Raw genomic sequence first — 22588 nt, 5'->3', positions numbered from 1 at the left:
TATGGGTGGGATGGAATCCACGCAAGGATAACAAGGGAGCTCTCAGGAGTGCTCACCAAGCCAGTTTCCATCACTTATCAGCAGTCCTGGCTAACTGTGGAGGTCCTGGTGGCTGGAGGTTAGCAAATGTGATCCCTGCCTACAGGAAGGGCAGGATGGAGGATCTAGGGAGCAACAGGCCTGCCAGTCTGACCTTGGTGCCAGGGAAGCTTATGGATCAGATCATCTTGAGGGCCATCATACAGTGTGTACTGGATAACCAGGATAAGGCCCAGTCAGCGTGGGTTCATGAAACGTGGGTCCTGCTTGACTAACCTCATCTCCTTCTACGACCAGGTGACCTACCTAGCGGGTGAGGGAAAGGCTGTGGAGGTTGTCTATGTGGACTTCAGTAAAGCCTTTGACACCTTTTCCCCACAGTGTTCTTCTGGAGAAACAGGCTGCTCACAGTTCGGATAGGCATACTCTTTCTTGGGTTTAAAAACTGCCTGGGTGGCCAGGCCTAAGGAGTTGTGGTGAGTGAAACTAAATCCAGTCAGTGGCTGGTCACAAGTGGTGTTCCCAGGGCTGTGTACTGGGACCAGTTCTGTATAATATGTTTATCAGTGACTGGGATGAGGGGATCAGGTGCACCTTCAGTACGTTTGCAGACGGGAGTGTTGTTCTGCTGAAGGGTAGGAATGCTCTGCAGATACACCTGGACAGGCTGAATTGGTGGGCCAAGGCCAACTGCTGAGGTTCAGCAAGGCTCAGAGTTTTGGTCTGCCTATGGGTCAAAACAGCTCCATGCAACACTACAGGCTTGGAGAAGAGTGTCTGGGAAGCTGGAGGTGCTGATCAACAGCCAGCTGAATATAAGCCAGCAGTGTGTCCAGGTAGCCAAGAAGGCTAACAGCATCCTGGAATGTATCAGAAATAGTACTAGGTCAGTGATTGTCCCCCTGTGTTCAGTGCTGGTGAGGCCACCCCTCAAGTACTGTGTTCAGTTTTGGGCCCCTCACTGTGAGAAGGATGTTGAGGTAATGGACTGTGTCCAAAGAAGAGCAACAAAGCTGAGGGTCTAGAGCACAGGTGTTATGAGAAGCAGCTGAGGGAACTGGAGTTGTTTAGCCCGGAGAAAAGGAGGCTGAAAGGAGACCTTATTGCTCTCTACAAGTCCATGTGAGGTGATTTTAGCCAACTGGGTGTTGGTCTCTTCTCCCAAGTAACAAGGGATAGTACAAGAGGAAATGGTCTCAAGTTGCCCCAGGGGAGGTTTAAATTGGATATTGGGAAAAATTTCTTTGCTGAAAACGTTGTCAATCATTGGAACAGGCTACTCAAGGAAGCAGTTCTGTCATACCCCTGGAGTTAGGTAAAAGATGAGTATATTTGGTGCTGAGGGACACGGGTTAGTGGTGGACTAGGCAGTGTTAGGGTAATAGTTGAACTCAATGATCTTGAAGGTCCTTTCCACCCTAAGTGGTTTTATGATTCTGTGAACACCCTGTTGTAAGTGACTGCAGAATTCATCTGTCCAGGTCCTCACTCTGAGGAGGACCAGGTAATTTGGTATGTGAAGGAAGCAAAGATTTGAGATGATGGAGGAGACTTAAGCCTCACACCTCAGTTGCCTTATTGGGTATCCGAACATCACAATACCTTGTTGTTGTGAGTCTTTTCTTCAGCAACATGATTACGAGAAGTTTTAAAAAAATAAAATTGTATTAGTTGGCTGTGATCTGTCATGTGAGTTGAAGAGCACACAGCTGGTTGTTGGCCAAAAGGCAGAACTGAGTCGGAAGTGCTGGGCAGATTCTTGTGTCCTTGGAACAAAAAAGTGTTGGAGACAGTTGAGAATTTGGTGGATATCTAGAAATCTCTGGGATGACCTCTGCATTGGCTTCTTGATTCTGTTGAGAAATCATGGCCCAGTAGCCACGTGTAAGCAAACTCCTACTTTTGGCAAGTGAGTGGTCAGGGTGCTATATCATGTGTGTAGGTAGTGACAGACTTTGGTCACCTGTGTAACAAGTGCTGTAAGGCAGAGGAGGATACAGAGAAGTACCGTCTGTAGCAGCGACATGAAACTGAATTACATGCAGGTATATTAATCAGCAAGCAGGAAAACTTCTGAAACACGGTTAATAAAAACAAACCTCCCATGGCATGTGTGAAACCTGCCGAGGCACAGAGAGCACAGTGCTGCCGCCCGATACGCCGTCAGACGCTGCTCTTCTGACAGCACATCATCCTGCAAAACTGAGAAAGACGCCGCACAAATTGCCTAATGCTTCTAAAAATAAGTGTGAGCTGCTCAGCCCCTCTCCAAATTTCAGCAAGTCAACCGAAGAGTACATAGTCGGTGAGCGTGTCTAACATGCTGTGCCACAACTGGTGACTTACTATAAGAATTATATCAGGCGTGCTAAATACGGAAGGGCTGCTTATAACCCAACACACAGAACTCGGTCCCTCGTTAACATCTGCCCCCAGGTTCTGCTCCCCCCCCCCCCCCGCCCCCCCCTCCTCAGCCCTGTTAGCTTCAGAATCCGCCTCTCCCAGGGCGGCTGCAGGTCCTGCAGGGAGCAGGCAGCAGCCCGGCTCCCCCGCCAAAGCCAACTGCGGCGTAGCCAGAGAAACGGGCAGCAAAAATAGAACAGCAGGATGGCTGCGCGTGGGCGAGGCAGAAACCACATCGCCAGCAAAACCTCACCGTGTTATTTTGGGACCGATACAGCGGCTGCGGCGTTTTGCCCGCTTTTCACAAAATGCTCCCCCAGGGGAGGGCAAGGAGGGGAGAGGGGTACAAGGCCCGGGCCAGGAGCGTTTCTGACCCGCTCCCTGGCTTCTCCCTGCCGAAACGCCGAGCAGAGGGAAGGGGTTAATCACACTCGAGGCCGAGCGGCGGAGGGGAGGACGGGCAGGCGGTTTGAAAGACAGAGACTGGACAGCTGTGTTTGCTGTGGTATTTTTAAACACATTAATGCAGGCTCCAATCACCCGGCCATGCTTGACCTATTTTTGGCTCAGGCCGGCCATTGTTCTATTTCTGCCGCCGCTGAGCCACGCGGGTGTCGATTCAAATGCAAATGAGTTATCGCTGCTGCTCCCGCCAACTTTGCCCAGCCGCCCGGCCGAGGGAGAGCCGGCCAGGGAGCGCAGAGGGGCGCGGGGACGGCAGCGCTCGTCTGCGCTGGGGTAATTCAGACCAAACCCTCGCGGGCTCCTAGCGCCTGGAAATGGGGCTTATTCGGTTTGATGGTCTTTAAGAGGCTGTGTTTCCTTCTTTCCTTCCCTCCCCACCCCCCACCCCCCCGCCCTGCCAGAAATCCCAAAGCGCAGAGATATTTCTTCATTTCTTCTTCTTCCACCTGCCGTTGGCTGCCCGAACGCAACTGCTCAAACTCAGCGGCGCACAGCCCCCTGCGCTCCCTTCCAGCAGACGGGGGCTGCCGACAGTGGATTTGTTGTTTGGTGGTTTTTTTTTTTTAAACAGCCTTCCTCCCCCCCCCCCCCCCCCCAATAGATACTTGTGTAAATGCTTAAACATTGCTAATTGCTGAAGCGTATTATCTTACAACCCTCGCTGGAGGAGGTAGGACCGCAGAGGGTCGTGCCCGACGCCCCTGTGCAAGTGCAGTGATGAATCTCTCGTGTAGCTGAAGTGCAGACCACTTGGAATATGCTGCAGACAATTTACGAGAGTGAATCGTGTTTTTCCTCAGATGGGGTTTCTGGACGTGAACAGCTCTTGGCTCAGCAAAGAATGCACAGTATGATCAGCTCAGGTAAGAGACAGCTCCGTACCTCAGGCTTCGGTGGCTGACCCGGAAAATACAGCCTAGCGCGAAAAGAAAACACCCTTCCTTTAAAGAAAGTGACTTTATCTTTCTGGGCTTTATGTAAGTTGTTGTTAAATAATTACTGTGGTATGTTAGATAACAGCTTCTGATTTTGCGGGGAGCTTGTCTCCTTCGGTCTACTGCTTCCCAGCCAGAGCAAAATGCTCACAACCGAAATCTAGTTTGGGATTCCTTGTTTGTTTTGTTGCGTGGTTGCAAAATGGGGCTCGTGGTACGGGCTTATTCACAGAGGGAGACTTCCTCAGACAGCCCTTGTCAGAGGCTGCCGTTGGAACCCCTCGTAGGCAATTCTGGTCATAGGTCTGTTGTAAACAGGATTTGGTCTTTTTCTGAGTTTCCTTTTCTCTAGTTTGCACACAAAGGGAGTTTAATACTTATCCCTTTCTCTTCTAGTGACAGTGTTACTTTAAAATGTCTTTAACATGCATGGGCTATTTTGTTACTTTAGAAATATTTAGGGATCTGGCAGTGGTACTTATATGTGCATCTTGCTGAGATGTAAATTAGATGTGTTTTTTTAATGAAGGCATTTCAAAGCTGCTCAGAAAGAACACTGGATATTTCTTCATATGTTTGAAGCTTCCTGTGTATTTTCTAGTTTCTTTGCTAGCTATATTTGAGATCTGTATTGAGGATGAATTAAATTGGAAGATTTCTTCCCATTGAGATGAAATGTCAATTTTGACAGCTAGAAAAGTCAAAATTTTAGGTTACTCTTATCCATTCTGTCTTAAACTCTGTGAATTCCAGTTCGGGTTTTACTGGCTGAAACTATGTCTTTTGAGGCTAAAGGTTACCTGTTTTATATATTTTCAGTCTTAGGTTTCTGACTTTGTTTTTCATAAAGTTGGCTTCATAGAGGTCCTATATGTAGAATGCAGGGTGAATTGCTGTGTACTTAAGTCTTAGTTTGCCCCTTTTTCCTTTTCATTTTCCTTTTCCCTCTTCTTTCATGAAAGTTGGCAGTTCTGCTTTGTTTTTAAGACTAATGTGTGTAGACCACCACTCTCTTCAAATCCTGCCTGGTTTAGTACACCTGTTGAGCCCATGTTTGAGTTTTTGTTTGTTTTTTAAATAAAACTGTTTATTTGCTTGCTTTATAGAAAAAATAATTTAAAGTTTTACCTGCATTTCTTTCTTACATACAATTTTAGAGCAGACTTTTAGTTTCAGGTATGAAAATAAATTGTGAGTTATTGTGTCAAGTGGTGATACCTTTCCTGTTAGAAAAGACTTAGGCGTGTTTTAACCTCATGCTCAGTGTTTTTCAAAATACAAAGCCAAGGCTACCTCGTAATGATTATAGACTGAAGGAGAGAATGAGAGATTGAAAAGCTCTTATGTGCAGGTTAAAAATGAGAATACCTGAGAGGAACAGAGATTTCCAGCTGGTAATGTTGAACATTGGCAATTTTTCCATTCCTTTATTAAGCTGCTGAGTTGGGTTGGTTTTTTATTGGGTCTCTCAAAGAATTTAGTATTTTTCTAACTACGTAGAAGACATGTGGATCAGCAATTACAGGTCCTTTGTCAAGGACAGAAATCAGGTGAAAGGCTTGTTTATAAACAACGAAGCCCCTGCAAAAGCAGTGGGCTAAAGTGGAAGTTTCTCTAAAAGTGTTATGGTTCTGCAAAGCTGTCTACAGTGTCAACCTCTTGTTCAAGAATTACTGCTTTTAGTTGGTTTTCCTGAACAGCTCAGCAGGTGTCCAGTGTTTTTATACTGGCCACAGAGATAACACTGACTGTTTCCCCTCCCTACCTTTGTTTATTTTTTTTTTTAATGCTATGTCAAGTTCAAGTTAGCTGTACGTAAGTGAAAATTTGAGGGGTTTAGCTCACTGTGCTACCTTGTAACTGCCAGCTAATGTTGTTTGAGTAGTAGCAGTTCTCTCATTTGAAACACAAGAAAGAGAGGTAATTTTCTGTAAGTTCATAGCTTTGCTTTCCTTCACTAGAGACAAGAATGTCCTGTAACAGTTGATTTTTATCTGATATTACATTAGGCCCATATAACATATAGAGTTTCCCTTGTGGTAGTACCAAGTAGAACAGAGGAGGTTTTTAGACTTAAAAAAAACCCAAACAACTTAGTCAAGAGCGTTATCCAGATAAAAGATGTTTAAATATGTATCCTGTAGAACACAAAAGGAAAACCTCGCTGTTTCTCTTGGCCTTTAAAATACACAACTAGACTGCAAGTAGTTGACGTTGTACATAGGCTGTAGTTTATTTCATGTCACATGAAAATACAAAGCCTGGGGCTACTGTCCATTATCTTCAGTTCTCTCTAATTCGGGATCTTGCATTATCAGACATGGCAACTTCTCAGGTATTGTGTCACTGTAACCTGCATACAGGAGAGAAGGAAATAGGCATGGTATTGCAGTGTGCTCTAGTTTTTGGAGTAGCTAGAATCAGTCATTTGAAATTTGCTTATCACAGGGCCCTTACTTTAAAGTTATCTACATTTATGTGTGTGTAACTTCTGCTGAGGTTAAAAAGTTGCACGTTTAAGAAAAGAGCAGACCCCTCATCATTTACAGCCTGCACCCTTGATATTCTTGAAGCAAGTGCAACTTTAAGCATGTCATGGGTTTTGGGGCTTGCTAGTTTCCAGGTGCGAAGGGCATGTGTTATGCAACTCTGATTTTAAGCTATGCTGGAGCTGTCCTCAAGGAGGACAGTTTCAGTGGCCAGTGGATATGTATGTGCAAAGCAGAATGTCTAAGAAATTTCTGTCAGTAGCAGGCATAGGAAATGCTTCTATCATAAGAAGCAGTTCTTCTGGTATTTCCTCAATTACTGCTTTGCCTGTCTGTCTCCAACCCTGCTTGTAAATCATACTATGAATGAGATGATCTGGATAGGTACCAATCAAAAGTCTAATTATGAATGAAGCAACCTAGATCGCTACTGACTCAAGAAGCTGTGTAATTTGCAGACACCTACACCTTACTGCAGAGAGCAGTTTCGGCTATCTTGAGAAGACTGAACTAGATTCTCCCATATGGTACTGATGCTCTAAAATGAATCAGTAAGTGTTTCTGTATTTTTATTTAAGAAAATGATGCTGATGCGTTCTTACTTGATGCCATAATTATTTTAGCCTCACGATTTAGAAAATAGATCTGGAGTCTAGAGCCTCTTATTTATCTGGAATTACTATTTAACTGTGCTGTTGCTTTTATTTTACCCAAAAAGTCTTAACTTCCATGTGTGTGCAATGCCACAGTGGACCCTAGCATTCAGCTAGGCTCTTCATCTTAACCACAATGCAAATAACAAACTAGAAGTCCTTTAAAAAAAGCATTTGGTGCAACACAGGCCATGGCAAGAATGCTCATTAAAATGTAGTCAACAGATAACTAATGCGGTCCTGCATTACTCAAATAGATGTCAGTTGTGTGAAGGAGAAGAAGAAACCAATCAGGCCTCAGAATCTGTAGGTGTGGGACTTTCAGAAGTAATGCTGAGTTCATTAACTTCCGGTGATACAATATACTGCGCTGTCTTTCCAGAGGGTAAGGTTGCTACGTTTGCTTCACAGACCATATTTTGATGTACTTGTACTGGCCTGCCGAAATTCCACCTTGGCTCTTATTGGATAAAGCATCCTCCGCTCTCTGCCTAGAGCTGTTGTGTTGAAAAATCAAGAGTTCAGGGAGATGTTGAGCTTAAAGCCTCGGTTTGTCACCAAGCTGACAGGTGACCTGAGCAAGTTACGCAATCCTGCTTGCGTCAGCTAACCCTTCTGTGAAATACGGAAGGTGATACCTGTCAAGCTCAGGAATCTACAGAGCAAAACTATTCTAAGGGGAATATAATGATTCAGAATGATTAATTTGATTGACTTCATCTACCTACAGGCATGCAAAACACCTGCAATTTCAGAAATGTAGTAAGTGAGTGTAGTCGCGGTATTTTATTCTCTGCACCAGTCAGGAAATTCAAGCTGTGTCACTTGAATATAAATGGCAGAAGCAATGCCACACGCATCACGCTGTACGTGGGCTGCTGACAGGTCCTCACAAGCTATCTTCCCTCAGTAAACCCCAGTGAACAAAAGTTATCCTCTCAAATGCTGTACCTGCTGCGTGACCTCATGACCCCATATGCACGTTTGTACGCGTGTGTTTGTATTGCCTTCTGAGACAATTCTTTGGTATGTGCTTTCTGGGTTTTTTCTGGCCAAACAAAACTTTCACCTGCTCAACTCTTCCTGTGGAGAGGTTGCAGAAACCAAGTCCAGTTAAAGGTTTGCTCTGATATTCATGAAAAACTTCACATATTTGCATATCTGAATCAGGTAAGGTAAATTTCTTACAGATACAAAATGTTGTGTGTGTGACATCTCAGGCAATAATTATTCAGCGAGGGTGAGAATAGATATGCTGAGCTTTTGCTTTGCCATTCTCTTCAGAGTAATGAAAAAAAATTGAATGTGAAAATTCAATTCAGGAAAGTTCTGGGTAACAGCCAGAGAGGCTATTTCAGTGCTTGTTGGAAAGGCTAGGTAAAAAAAAATCGAACACTTAGTAGTAGTAGGTGAAGTATTTGAATTCATTGTTATGGAAGAGTTAGGCCTTAGCCTTAGCAGTTATACAACGAGAAAAGATAAGCAACACAGACCTGTAGGTCATATGTAGTTAAAATCTCACTGATCTTGAGTAAGGTATGCCGGATGAGACATTGGTTATGAACTCAGTTGAACAAAAATGTGCTAACATGGAGTGAAGCTGCTTTTTTTGTTACGTTACTGAGAAGACATTGAGTAAAGACCTATGTTGCCAAATTCATGTGTCCTCTAATGCTGTAACATTGGTTTTGGTTTTGTTTTTTTTTAATTTGACTCTCCATTTCTGGAGCCACGTGTTTATCTGGCAGTCTTACTTTGTACTAGGAGATGTATTTATAAGTTGTGTCAAAAGCCTGGAATAAGAATTTCAATGTACAAGATTGACAAGAATAGCAAGCTACAAAAGCTGGAAAGTAAATAAAAAAGAATGCAAAACATAATTTCAAAGCCTCTTTGAACCTCTTTCCTGAGGTCATTGAACACTGCATTTACCACAGAGGTTCACTAGTACTGGCACTGGGATGGTAGCTCCACTCTCCTTGGTCTGTTGAGCTAAATCAGCTTTTCCAGTAAAGTGCTTTTTACTCAGCCATTTATTATTTTAGGTGTTCAGCTTTACAGCACCTATTGGTTTGCACTGTGCTCAAACACATGCAGTTTCAGCTAGTTGTCCCTCCTGTAAAAATATGTATAGGATCCATTTAGGTCATTAAGGTTTGCATTTGGGTATGAGGGACACTTGTAGCTCTTCCTTCTACCAGAGCTTTAACCAGACTTCTGCTTCTGTACTGACTACCCGGCCCCTTCTGCACAGTCTTTGCAGAGAAAGCAGAATAGAGAGATAACCTGCAAACCTATGTGTTCATTTCAGGCTTTGGTACAGTTGATGGAGAAGGTTTCTGGTGTTGCTGCATTTGAACCTTTCCCAGCTACCGTTGTGGGTGGGGTTTTGATACGGTGGGTACAATCCACAATGTTGTAGAGAAAGCAGTTGGCAGCTATTATTGTTAAACTCATGAAAATCTAAACTGCCCTGTTCTGTGGATCTCTTTAACAGGCTGACTCCTCTGGGTCAGTTATTCTTAGCCTAGTTATTTTCATCTTATGGCATTACAGGTCTAAGATTAGCCTGTTAGGCGTTATCATGCCATCTGAGTTACCTCCTAATATAACTGTACACCGGAATGATTATTTATAGACAGAGCATTCTGTCATTTTTGCTTTATTTCTGGTAGTTTAAATAAAGAAGAGCAACATTCAAGAAAAACCACAGATTCCTTCCTGCTGCCAAAACAACATGATAACTGCCTGCTGAGGGGCAGGGATATTGTTTAAAATGTAAGCTTGCAGCAGATGCAAACATCCTCTTTATCTCCCCCACTTCTACTAAAACAAGGTACCTCAGGGTACCACCACTCCTGTCTCTTCTGGAGGAGGGAGAGGGCTACCAGATTGATGCACTGAACGACAGAGAAGACGGGGTTGCGGTCGCTGATGAGAACAAGGATATCCAGGTACTATTTTTAGGGGCTGGCACTGTCAAGCTCCATGTTCAGTGTGAACATGTCACATATGCACAGAGCTCTTCCAAAATGGACCCCTCTAGTTTTGTTACATAAAAGTGATGATGTCTGCTGTTCAGTGAGCTTTCTAGGTGCTTTTTCACAGACATAACAGGAAACGTCAGCAAATTGACACATTTTTAGCCAATCGGTCTTTATGGCTGCTTCACAAACATCTCTGTGCACTGGAAGGACTTGAATCCTAAAGCAGAGTTGTCATTCAGAAATGTGCTGCCAGCACATTCTCTCCTAGGGAAGTTCACTGGGATCTTGTGCTTGCATGTGTTTAGCTAGAAGCAAGCTTTTAGTGACAGTTTGGTACAGAGCAGCAGAAATAGCAAAGTGGCAAATCATCAGTTGGGTGTCGGTGGAGCCTCTGACTGTAGATGTTGCTCAGGAAGCTGGCACATTGTAAAATAGTGAAATATTAATGTATTATAATTATCTAATGAATTCCATCTTTTGTTTTTTTACCTTTCTCATCTAAATAAGTGCTGTGCACATTCTGGGTATAATCAGGGTGCACCTAATTTCTTCTACTTTAAAATGTTACCAGTGTGAAAAGGCTCGCAAAATCAGTGGTTGAATGGTGCTGGTTTCACTCTCGCATTATATAATAAGCAGCTCATTTATTTTTGTCAGGCTGGCAGTTCTGGGCATGACTGTAAAGGTACTTGGGCATTTAGTATCACCTGAACATAGCCAACGCATCTGTTTTATTTGTTTTGTGTCTCCTGGTTGTAAGATCCTTCTGGATTGTGGAGTATACAAACATGACAAGAGTTCCAAGAATTCGGGCCCTTTGTGGATGAATGCGCTTGAAACGCAGGATGCTTCATTCTGATGATAACACGTTGCTTCTAGTAATGACACTGAGTATCATCAAAGGGAGACAAGAGAAGGAATGCAATGAATTCTTTGAGAATGCCAAATATATAAATCATGTTTTTACAATCAAAGGCTGTTGTTCCCTTTCATGATGCCTGTGGTTGAAGGCATGCATGCCACAGGGAGGAACCGCAGCTATTCAATTTCAGCGAAGTCTGGAACGGAATAATGAGGAAGCTTAATGTTAATTTAATAATTTCCCCCAATTGTTCTTTTCTTAATCCAAGTTTCCTTTTTCTTTCTTGGTGCCCAAGGCCGCCATTGGTGTTTTGCAGAGGAAGTAGGGAAAACAGATGGTTAGTGCCTAATCTTACATCAAGACTCTTTTTACTCTTTTTGTTGTTTACTACTCCTGTGTAAGTTTAGGAATTTGTAAATGGTGGTCTTGTATTTACCTGTTTGCAGCTCCTTTTCTTGTAGTCAGTAAGTTTTGAGTTCTCTTCATCTACCTGTTTGAGGAATCAACATCCCTGCTGAAAAAATGTATTTTTCCCATGCTTTATTTTTTCTATGGGTACAAAAGAAGTAAAACTTCCAGACTGTTCAATTTTTTATATTCTAGTTTGAATCTGACCTTGGGAGTTTTAAAATGCATCAAAGTATACATGTATTACAGTATCTCCAAGAAACATAAAATACTTAGATTTTTTGGGATTTCATGCTGGCACAGCAGTGAAATTATTATAAGGCACGGAATCCTGTAAGAAACAGGAAAAGGTAAATCATTCATCATATGACTCATTATACTAGCTTTTCTACTTAGACATGTAGATATATATTTTTTAAAGGTCTATATAGAAGTTACTTAGATGCCTCAAAATTCTTATCCTAAAAATCCTTGCACAGCAGCTGCTGATATCTAGCGGGACCTAAAATTCAGGAGAGCACTTTGCCTTTGGAGTCCAGTAAATGCTCAGCAGCCTGTGTCGTACATCTGCTCAAAACCATTCGAGGCTCCAAAGAGAGGTTTACTCATTCCCACACACACCCCAAAAAAGTTGGCTTCCTTTTATTTGCTGCCACCGTTTTTCCTACAGGGTCTGTTTCAGGAGAAAAAGAAAGTTTTACTCTATTGTTTCTGTTAAGAATTAGCAATAGATACTGCAAAAGGAATTCCATAGGAAATAATGTGTTACCTCTGTTTCTTCAAAGAGTTTGAGGAAAGGACTGGCAGGAGGGAAAGATGCTTGAAGAAAATATAAGAGGATTTTATAAATGGAGTGGTAGTGCAGAGGTGAGCTCTATGAGTTATGTTAAAAATGCTGTTTTGAGGGAGAGTGGGGAAGCCACTGAAAATGCAAAAGAACTATGTAGGAGGTGGATCCCAGGGGAGATTGAAGTATAGTTCTACCTGTCTGTGAAGAGAAGAGAAATATAGGTGAAAACAGTTAGGCAAAAATTAACTGTCATGAGAGAAGTTTCCATTTAAAAAAATAATTCCAAAGCCATCATGGGTAAGTGGGAATATTTCAGAATCAAAAAAGTTGTTAAAAACAACTCAGGACCGTGTTACTCTTGTAGTCACAGAGTAAGCCAGTATTCAGGGATTTCCCTCACCATTGTACAGACTTCTAGTTAGAAATAAAAAATTCTATTTTTTTATTTCTCTGAGAATGAGTAATTTGCTTGGGAGAGGGAGAGGCATAGGGCACTGAGTCTGTTTATGGACACACTCCAAATTCTGCTGTATCTCACCGTCTCTAACTACCCCATGCCCCAAAATAGCTCAGCTTTCCTTCAGAAATTGCAGAGCAGTCTCACCAGAGATTTGCAATAAATTCCCATCTCTGTGCCACTTGCACCATCCCTATCTTGCCTTTCTGCTTGGCCTAGTATGCAGTTTTCTGAGCTCTGTGCTTATTTTTGGGTTGGGTGGTTTTTTCCCTCTTATGCCAATGCAGGGTGATAATGGGGCAGATAGAGAGTTCATGGGGTAAAAAAGGGAAATTACAAATGACAACATCAAAGAGCTATAGGTAAAGCAATAAGAAAGAATGCTAATGCAGCTGAATTAAGTAATAGTAATGCTATGAATGATTAAGGATACTAATACTGGCACAGCTATTTTGTTCAGAAAATAAATGGATAGAAATGAGAATATTTAGAAAAAATTACCCTTGGGCTAAAATTCTCAAGCTTTGTCTAAGAGGGAATGCCTCTCTCTGGTCCCATGCGTATATACTTGTCACTGGTACACATATACAAATTACATGGAGATATATATATATAATGTATATACATAGATTTGTCACCACTCTTACTCTGTCCCCTCTCACGGGACGTTTTGGTACAGCTATATAAAAAGAATTTTAGGAGTGCTGGGTTTCACAAGTTAATTCAGGTGAGCTCAGATGAGTGCCTAAGGCATGGTGATTTTCCTTCTCCCGCAAGCCTGGCAGCCCACAGGAGGTGGACATGTATCTTGTAAACCTCCCTGTCTGCCATTCTTCATCTGCAGATATCCAGAGGTCTGCAGCAGTACATGTTTATTCCCACAGACCTCAGGAACTCACTCTTAAGGACCTGATTTTGTCATTCCCTCTAGGGAACAGACCTGTTGCTAGCTCTATTCTGGTAGCGACTAGAAGCTTCAGGTGCAGGGCAGGTTATAAAAAATTTAGCATCCAAATGTGCTTTAGTGCATTCCTGTAGATTCAGAAAGAAGGGAGTGAGTGTAGACATCTGGACTATTACTGTCTTCATATTCCTCTTTCTCTTTTTATTCCTTTTTTAAATGTATTTGGTTACATAGACGTAAGGTCTCAGTACATAGCAGTAGAGTTGGCATTGCTGGGAAGGAAGACCAGTGGTCCCATCCTCTCCCTGTCCTGGACTCTCGTTCCTCCTCCAAGCAGAGTCATCCCGTGTACCATATTCACGTGTCCACTCGGACTGATGGAGTGACCAGCTGACCCTGGATAAAACGTGTCCCCTGGTTCCCTGTGCTGCTGCAGGTGTGTCCTACGGTGTGGGGAAGGAGGGGGGTCATCCTCCAAGTCAGAGGGGCACAAGCAGGAACGGAGACACAGCACTTTCACTCGACTTAGCTATGGCATATGGTGGCTCCAAATACAGGTCCTTCTGCTGCCTGGAAATTTTCCTTGTCTTGAGAATACACCCCTCGCTCCTCTAGACATTTAAAGGACAGAGCCTAAAATTTCACACCCAATTAGCACCTTGTTAAATTCCAGTTAACTACATAGCACTTTACCATTAAGTAGAATTTATGCTAATGCTGTCCCTGTGAAGCTGTCAATAATTACCTTTTATCATCGGCAGGGCACATTTCATCTGTTAGTGTGATATGAAAGTAGAATGCCCTGCCAGTGTACGTGGTTTTGTATTAAGTAGAAAGCAGTATCTGTGTCAGCTTCAGCAGCCTGCACCAGAATTGAACATAGAGGAAGCAGAAACCATCTGCAACCCCAGACCGTATCGGCTCTGGTGCAGTGCCACATGAAGAGTCAGCTCCAGGAAAGCCTTCGTGGCCCTTTGCATGCAAATTCTGCTTTGTTCTTTTTTAATCCTCTCTTCGTGGAGAAAATGTTTTGCCAGATACTCTCCTGCTGTAATCCCTACCACCCTCCTTTATTTTTGTAAGCTAGGAAGCTCCGGAATGTCCTTATCCTTTCTAGACAACCTGGAAATAAATAGAATTCAAGTTATGGGAGAAATTTTTTCCTTTGTGAGATGCTGTTCCCTGCTTGATACTTAGGGAAGCATTTGATACCAGTAGCTGTGTAAATCGAAACCATAAACCCACTCTAACTGATGCTGACACAGTAGCAAACGCAGGTGAGAGGGACCATACAGTTGTCACGGTTGTTGCGGTTCATTTCTTACTGAGTGCAGTTTCGAGCTGAAGGCACAGTTTGACTCTCGTGACTGACATCGGGCTGTGCTGAGCCCGGCAACACACCATGCAGACCTTTTTTTGGATCACAACCTTTCCCAATGACCGTGCTCTCCACAGTAGCACCCCAAGTACAAGATGCAAGATCTGAAAGGGGAGAGGTGTTCATTGCTCTGAACATCTGGATGTCTGAACTGGGGACAGCCCCACTCTGTCCCACGTGGGGCAGAATGGACACCCAGAAGCATACTAGCAGTTCTGTAGGAAATAGCATGTTGTGTCCAGAAGTATTAGAGCTATACGTCCAAACTCTCAGTAGAGAAGAAAATTCAGCTTCCTTTTAGATAACTCGCTCTGATGTTTGAACTTCATGATTATGAATGCAATTGCAAAGCCTACCTGGAAGGCTGTAGATGCTTTCTGCAAAAGAGAAAGGCTGTAATGATTAATCTTACATTTCTGCACTAAATCTACTTTGTTGTTATATAACCCTTACTTGCACTCCCCAGAAGGCCCATCGTTATGCACATAATTCTCCTTTATAAGATGTTTTGCCTCTTCCAGTATAGATAGATGGATGCTTAGGTGGATATAAATAGTATGTGTTCCATGCAAAAAAAGTGTAGTAGTGCAAATGAAAATCAGACTCTTTCTACTTATGGAAGTCTTTCCAAGCTTTTAATCATCTTAAATCCAATTAGCCTCTTCCTGTTTCTGACATGGCTGCCTTTGAGATAGGGTAACTGGAATATTCCTGAAGACAAAGCCTTGTTGATGAATATGCAAACTTACTTTTATCCTCCTTTCAGTACTTCCTGTTTCATTTTTGAACCTTGCAGTAGATTGACCACATGTTGTCGCTGAGCTGTCTGCAATGACAGTCATCTGTTTTTAAGGTGTTATTAAGGTTAATGAAGCACAGTAAGGTATATTCTACTTACTCGTCCCAATAGAAATTGCCGTGTACACAGAAAAAATGAATGAACTCTTCTTTTTTGCTTCCCAATCACAAAGCTTTATGAAGACCTCTGGCATTCTTCAGAGCCCTCCATGAAATATCCTGAAGAGATTTGTTTCATCTGTAGTTTTAAGCCAATCAGTAATCAGTCCTTTTCCCTTTATTCTTCTTTCCAGACCTCTATTAAAATAGCAATTACTGTTGCACTATCAAGCTTTTCTTAAATTCAAAAAGAATATTTCTTTCCCTTCTGCTTTTCATCTACAAAACAGTTTCTCATCAGCAATAGAGTTCTTGTAAATTCATGTAAAAGCCAGAGCAGGATGGAAACTCCTGTGAGACACTTTACGAAGGACATTTTGCAAATTCAGGTAAGTCTGTGGACCAGATCCTTAATCTGTGACAAGTGTCGCAGCCCCACTGAAATCTGGACCCTTCTTTAGTCACTATATTTTAACCCTTTGAAAGAATGTGTTATGCTTTTGTGTCTCGGAATATGCATGCAATTATAATTCAAGGCTCATAACTGCATCCTACAAAGTCAGTTTGCATCAAACTTGATTTGTTCCCTAAATGTCTGTTTTAAACCAAAATTGGCTCACTTGTGGCTGTTAATGGAGGATATAGTTTCTGGGAGAACATATGGGGAAAGAATCTCTCATTTTCTTTTAAAATTACGTACATGGCTCTCGTATAGCTAAAATAATTTTTACTAAATCCTTTTTAAGATTAATCTGTAAGCTCAGACAAAACATTAGAAATTTTAAATTCAACACAAGTTTTTTAAAAAAATATCAGGAGAATAAAGCAATTACAGTAGTTTGTGCATTTCAACCTTGACCTGTGTGGTCACAATTATAACAGTATGAGCACATTTTAAATGAACAGTCTTTTTGCTTTGCCATACTGTCTGTAGTTGTGGTCCAAAGAGTTTACAATGAAAAGAAAATATAAAGATTACAAATCTGATATAAATACTAGAGGATAAAACATATGAAGAGGGATTAAGGGAGCTATATTTATAGTCTGTAACAGAGAGAGCTCGAGGGACATGGGCACAGGCTATAAATAACTTCAAGGTAACAATATAAATGAAGGGAGGGAATTATTTGTTCTCAAAAGATGGTGAAGCATGGAATAATAGCCTGAAGCAAAGGAAAGAAAAGTTTGGGTTATATGTTAGAACTTTTTTCAAGCAGTAAGAGCTGTGGAGAGCAGAGACATAAATAAGTAAGGTAGGAAGCTGAAGCAGTACCTAAAACACCATCTACAGCTATTTGCCTACAGATTAAAATTGCTGGTAGATGTGTTGTGTTACAAAATTCACGGGGCCAGACTTAGTGATGCAAACAACTTTTTTTCTTGTCTGTTACATTTTCTAATGTCCACATTTCATGGTATGCATTAATTTCCCATGAAGAACACATAGATAAAAGATTCCTTTCAACATTACTGTGCCAGATTAAGGGTGAAATATAACATTGTTAGTCAAATATAACTTAATTTAGTAGTGGAATTATAAAGTCTTCTTATTTTAATCAAACAGATTGCATCACCTGCTAATATTTTCTCTGGTGAGAAGGAAGAAGTCCTGTATTCTCCTAAGTCCCCAAATGAGACGGTGGCTTTTGAACACCCTAATTGTAGGTTGTTGATAAGCAAAACAGCTTGTGTGAATCATACATGGTGATGCCAGAGCGCGGGCCATTTGGTGGGTACTGGTGACTAAAGTGAAGTTACTTATGTAGGCTGGGTGCTGTCCTGCTTAATAGTAAACCATGGTACGACCGTGACAGAAGGAAGAGTGGGGAGAAAGGGCATGAACCTCAGAATGGAGTATTGTAGCCATTCCATTGCTTCCAGCTGTATACCTCTCAAAACAGTAAGTTTCTAGTCCAGGTCATCACTTCTACATGTTTTGCTTTGTTCCTCTTTTAGTTCAGTGTGTCTGGGGGGACTTCCTAATGCTGGAAATTTTATTTTGCAAATTAAATCTTTAGACAAGGTGCATGCACTGTAACCCAACTAAGAAGGGTCATGTCACACCATGCCGTCAAGAAAACAGAGGAGGTTTGAAACGCTAGAGTTGTTTCAAAGTTCTATCAAGTATGTTTGAGAGTGTGTGTGTGAGAGAGGGAGAAAGCAGCAGAGTAAAGGTGAAAAACTGCACAGATGTTTTTGGACCTTTACTAAATGACATTCTACTTGCTTGATCACTCAGCAGATGTATGACTTTTAGAGTACTCATGGTCTTTTTATATGTCATGAAAACAATACAACAAAACACTGGAATATGACAGTGCAAATGTTGCACTTAATATGACAACAATTTTTGTCTCTTTTTGGCTAATTTGTGAAGCATGAGGCAATAAAAGTTTTGAGGGACTTAGGGCTTTTGTTGCATGCAATATCCATAGTAAGTACTGTTAACATAGATAAAATCATGTATCAAGTGTTTGGCTTGCGTAGCTCAAGAAGTCTGCATAGCTGTACAAGGAGAGGAATATCATTTCTGCTCATTTCTGTCCAAGATTTCATGCTCAGCAGCTTTACACGCTTGAGATGTTAGCCCCATCAGACATCTCCACTTCTGTGAAAACAGACAGGGTCTGCTCTTGAATTAGAGGCTTTTGGGCACACCTGAACTTGAGGTTTTTAACCAGTAGTTCCACATGCTCAGAACATGGATGTTTAATCTCATAGCCATTTAACATCTTTTAACTTTTTTCTCAGCTTTAAAAAAACCCTCTGTCTTAATAAGATAGTTGATAATATGTCTTAATAAGATAGTTGATAATATTATTTAACATGGATAATAGAGAAAAAGTGAGATCCTGTATGTTGGAAGGCAGCAGTGGTAGGAATAACACCTCATTTTTTTACTCTTCTTGGCCACAATCAACCCCATGTTTCCTCGTTGGCCAGCTGGCAACACTGGAAGAATATCTCCTCACTCAGTAGCCACACCTTGAAATACAGTGTCCTGTGTTCTGGGTAGCTCTGGTGGTACAGTGCTGTCAGATGGACTGGGATACCTCTGGTCCTGCTGGATTTGAGATAAATTTCTAAGGGAGCACTGCCTGTCTTCTCTCTGTGGAATAGTTACCAACTACCCCCTGAAGTAATTTGCCTCGTTACAATCCACAGTCTTCAGATCTTTCATGTTGTTGTCTGAATATTGGCATTTTTCTGGGTATCAATAATTTCACTGACATGAAACAAATGTGCTTTCAGAAAGCTCCAGCCTGTAAGAGATTAGAAATGAGAGACCTGATTTAATTTATGAAAACTTTAGAACTATATGTTTGCAAATGGTAGAGATCATAGTATTTCTTATTTTTTCTTTCTTCACGGGCTTCCCGTGACCTCTTCCTTTGTCACGTTTGTATCTGTTTTACTCTAAACTGGTGTCCTGGAGCTTTTTTCTGGGATGAAGTTAAATTTTATTCCTAGCATCTGGCATAGCACTGTGGTAACTGATGTTTTAGTTGTTGCCAAGCAGGCAGAGTCTTTTCAGCTTTTCATACTGGCTTGCCAACAAGAAGGCGAGGGGTGCCCAAGAAGCTGGGAGGGGACACAGCCAGGACCCCTGACCAAAACTGGCCAAAGGATATGGTGTTCCATACCATATCATGTCATGCTCAGAATATACATGGGGAAGTTGTCTGGGACATGGCACATTTTAGGAACTAGCTGAGCATCAGTTCTGGGTGGTGAGCAGTTATGCTGTGCATCACTTGTTTTGTACATTCTATTATTGTCATCATCATCATCATCTTCATCTTCCTTTTCTGTCCTATTGAGGTGTCTTTATCTCAGCCCACAGGTTTTACCCTTTCATGTTCAATTCTCTCCCCCATCCCACTGGGAAGGATGGAGTGAGCAAATGACCGGGTGGTTGCCTTAGCTGCCAGAAAAGTTAAACCACAGTGGCTGGTAAGGTTGTATCTCATGTGCCACAAAAGGTGTGTCCCATGGGTTTCTTTTCAGGATGACCCATACAGTATGCAGCAGAGCTTGCTGGTGCCTCTACTTGGACCTCCCTGAATTGCATTGCTTTACACTGGCAGAAAAGCTCAAGGGTTTTGGGATGTGATAGTAGCTACACAGTGGTCCCTGGACACACAGATGTACTCCTCCCATCACAGATGAAATGAGGTGAAAGTGTTCATAATCTAGCTGGTTTAGGATTCTTTGGCCTGAAGGATGTCTTATATGTGTAAGCCTTGGTTATTTTAGTTATAAGGTCCCTTAAAAGAAAATATAACCTCAGCACATGCTAAAAATTAACATTGCCTAAATTTAATTAAGAAAAATAACTGTTTCCTAAGAATGTTAAAATGGCACTTGCATGTTTACTATGACTTTTTAGAACAAAGAATAAAAAAATGAATCTATAGCCCATCAGATTCCCAATGAGTGAAAATGGCACTAAGATGAAAAGTCTAGTTATTTGGCATGCATAGTGGCACATTTCAGTATTTAATGTTTATTATATTTTGAATGAGCTGTCCATAAATATTTTCATATATTTTTCTGCCAAGAGGCATCTGTCTTATACTGTAAAAGTACTTATCACTTTATTTATTTCACCTTCTTGACTGACAGTATCCCTGTTTCATGTTGACCTTTCCCAAAGTTAAAGAGGAAAGAATCAACTTTTTTCTTAATTTTTATTTTTACTGGCATTTTCCTCTTGTTCTTTTTCAATTCATACAAAGCTATGGATTTAATCATAACACCTTTGGAATGCTTGGACTCTCCCTTGGTGTGGTGAAGCCTGTCCTTGTGAGGGAAAAAAATCAATAAATAAGAAAGTCCAAAGAGTAATTTTGAAAAAAAAATTAGGAAAAAAGTTTAATTTGCAATTTGTCTTTGATTTTATAGTTAATTCAAATTACTTGAATAATTTGTTATCAATTAGGAGCAGCTCTTAGTTACACTGGTAACAGCCACTTTCAGCTTTCTAGCAGACTCCCTTGAGGGATGTTTGCTTACTTGACAGAACGTGAACTGTCCAGTAAGTGGGTGCCAGTTCTTGTCCACTTCATGTTGCGACTTTGTCTCTTAAATAATGCAAAATGTTGCTCAGTTATTGACAGTGATATGAATAGGTACCCAACTTGTTGAAAATGTAAAGAACTTGTTGCTGTTCCAAAACTAATCATCTTAAGGTATGTCTGATGCGGGCTGGTGAAGTCTGGGATTAACTTGCCATTTTCTTTCAATCACCTGTCTTTGTATGTAGAAAAATATTCAGAAAAAGTTACTCTCTGATGTGGCATTTCATTTGCTTGCACTTAGGTCAAAAGCAAATATGTGTGTGTGAAGGCTTTTGCATACTTCTTACAGGCTTGGAAGATAAAAGCATGAAATTAAGTGTTGTTGGTACATATTATAGAAAGAACAAAAGTCACGCGCCGACGTTCCTCGGTCTCAGGAAATATTTTATCTTTAGAACGGAGGCCCCAGGGCTGCCATGCGCAGCTGAGCCTGAAGCCTCTGCAAAACTACACGTTCTTAGCACATTTCTTCTGGCACCTGCGGCTACACGGCCGTTGCTGTTGCTTGAGAAGTCAGAACGCTCTGCAGACGGGTAGGCTGCGCCGAGCTCCCCACGCCTGAAGCTGCTTTGCTGTAAGTAAGTGGACAAGTAACTGAAAGCTGTTGCTTCTTTTTTATTACCGGATCAGTAAGAGCCCTGTGCACGGAGGTCATTGTGAGGAAGAGGCTGTAGATTATCCACTTTTCTAAGTCTGGAAATAAGTTATCATTAAATAAAGTTGCAAACACTGTGTTGCACCTTCATAGCACTGTACAGACTTTGTTCTGCAAGCTGTTGAATATTCTGGTTCTAATCCAAGAAGGGAAGTACCCTATGTTTAATGCTCTGCTGTTTAGAGACCAGTAAATTCTTCATCAATCTGAAATGGTATGTGTATCAACCTGGACCTCCTTCCATAAATCTGTTCTACAGAGAACCTTTTGTTGACAGCTTCTGAGAATGTCAGGTCAGGAAAATGTTCTTATGTTTAAAGAGGTGAAATTAAAGGACTGTAGGATTTTTTTTTTAATGATTGCTTTCTAAGATTTTTTTCAATTGCTGAGGTAAAGTGATGAAGTCCTACAGTTTTTGCTGTCATAACAGCTGTAACCAAATATTTGCATCAGCAGATTTAAAAGTTTTACTTGGTCACAAGCATTCAAGACTGCAAATTAATAAGGACATGACTTTTTCTGGTGGCATCGCTAACTTGATTGGATGTTTGTCATCATCTTAAACTTGACTGCAGCTTTTGAAAGTGCTTTCTTATAATTATGTTCCTTAAAGCAGAGGCAAATATTTTGAGGAAGTACTTTTGGTAGGAGGGGAAGTTAATTTCTGGTTTCATGCTTACAAAGAACTTGGTGAAATCATTTGAGTGTTATAGGAAACAACAGGACTTGCAAGTTTGTATGAGGCCTTACAACTAATTGTCACTTACCTGGAACTATGTTACCTGAGTTTTTCAATAGGTAAGGGAAAACACATTTTAAAATAGCAAAGTGGAACAATTATCAAATCCCATAGGTGATATTTTACCATTTGCTTTAACCATCTGTTAACAGGATAGGATAGTAAGTCTTTTCTTTCATTGCCAATGGCTGTTTCATTCTCACCATTCAGCTAGTCAGTGTATTGTTTTTTTTGTCTGTTAAAGTCACATTTCTGTACCGGGTAAGAACAGAGTCATCACTGTAGCAGTGGTCAAAAATGGTGTGGCTTACTTGTAAACTAATTTATCTTTGAGATTTTCAGACTAATGTGATGTGCTACTAACATTTATGGTTTAGAAGGAAATGACATTAAATATTTGTGAGGCTCATGAAGGTGCCATTCATCCCTGTTCTAAAATGTGGCTG

The 22588-nt window shown here is 41.4% G+C and overlaps 1 protein-coding gene across 1 annotated transcript in view; it reads left to right on the top strand.

Moving 5' to 3' along the window:
• Positions 1-3169: 3169 nt before the first annotated feature.
• The window catches only part of HDAC9 (histone deacetylase 9), a gene marked incomplete at its 3' end in the record, with an annotated part of 272117 nt that continues 252698 nt past the window's right edge, over positions 3170-22588 (top strand). Inside the window, exons 1-2 of the mRNA XM_084260475.1 lie at positions 3170-3180; positions 3708-3770. Of these exons, the coding sequence (XP_084116601.1) occupies positions 3749-3770 (22 nt within the window). The 5' untranslated portion in view covers positions 3170-3180; positions 3708-3748. The remainder of the gene's footprint in view (positions 3181-3707; positions 3771-22588) is intronic.

Source organism: Gallinula chloropus (genome assembly GCF_964237585.1).
Source record: "Gallinula chloropus genome assembly, chromosome: 2".
Taxonomy (NCBI): domain Eukaryota; kingdom Metazoa; phylum Chordata; class Aves; order Gruiformes; family Rallidae; genus Gallinula; species Gallinula chloropus.
This window is presented reverse-complemented; position numbering and strand designations above follow the sequence as displayed.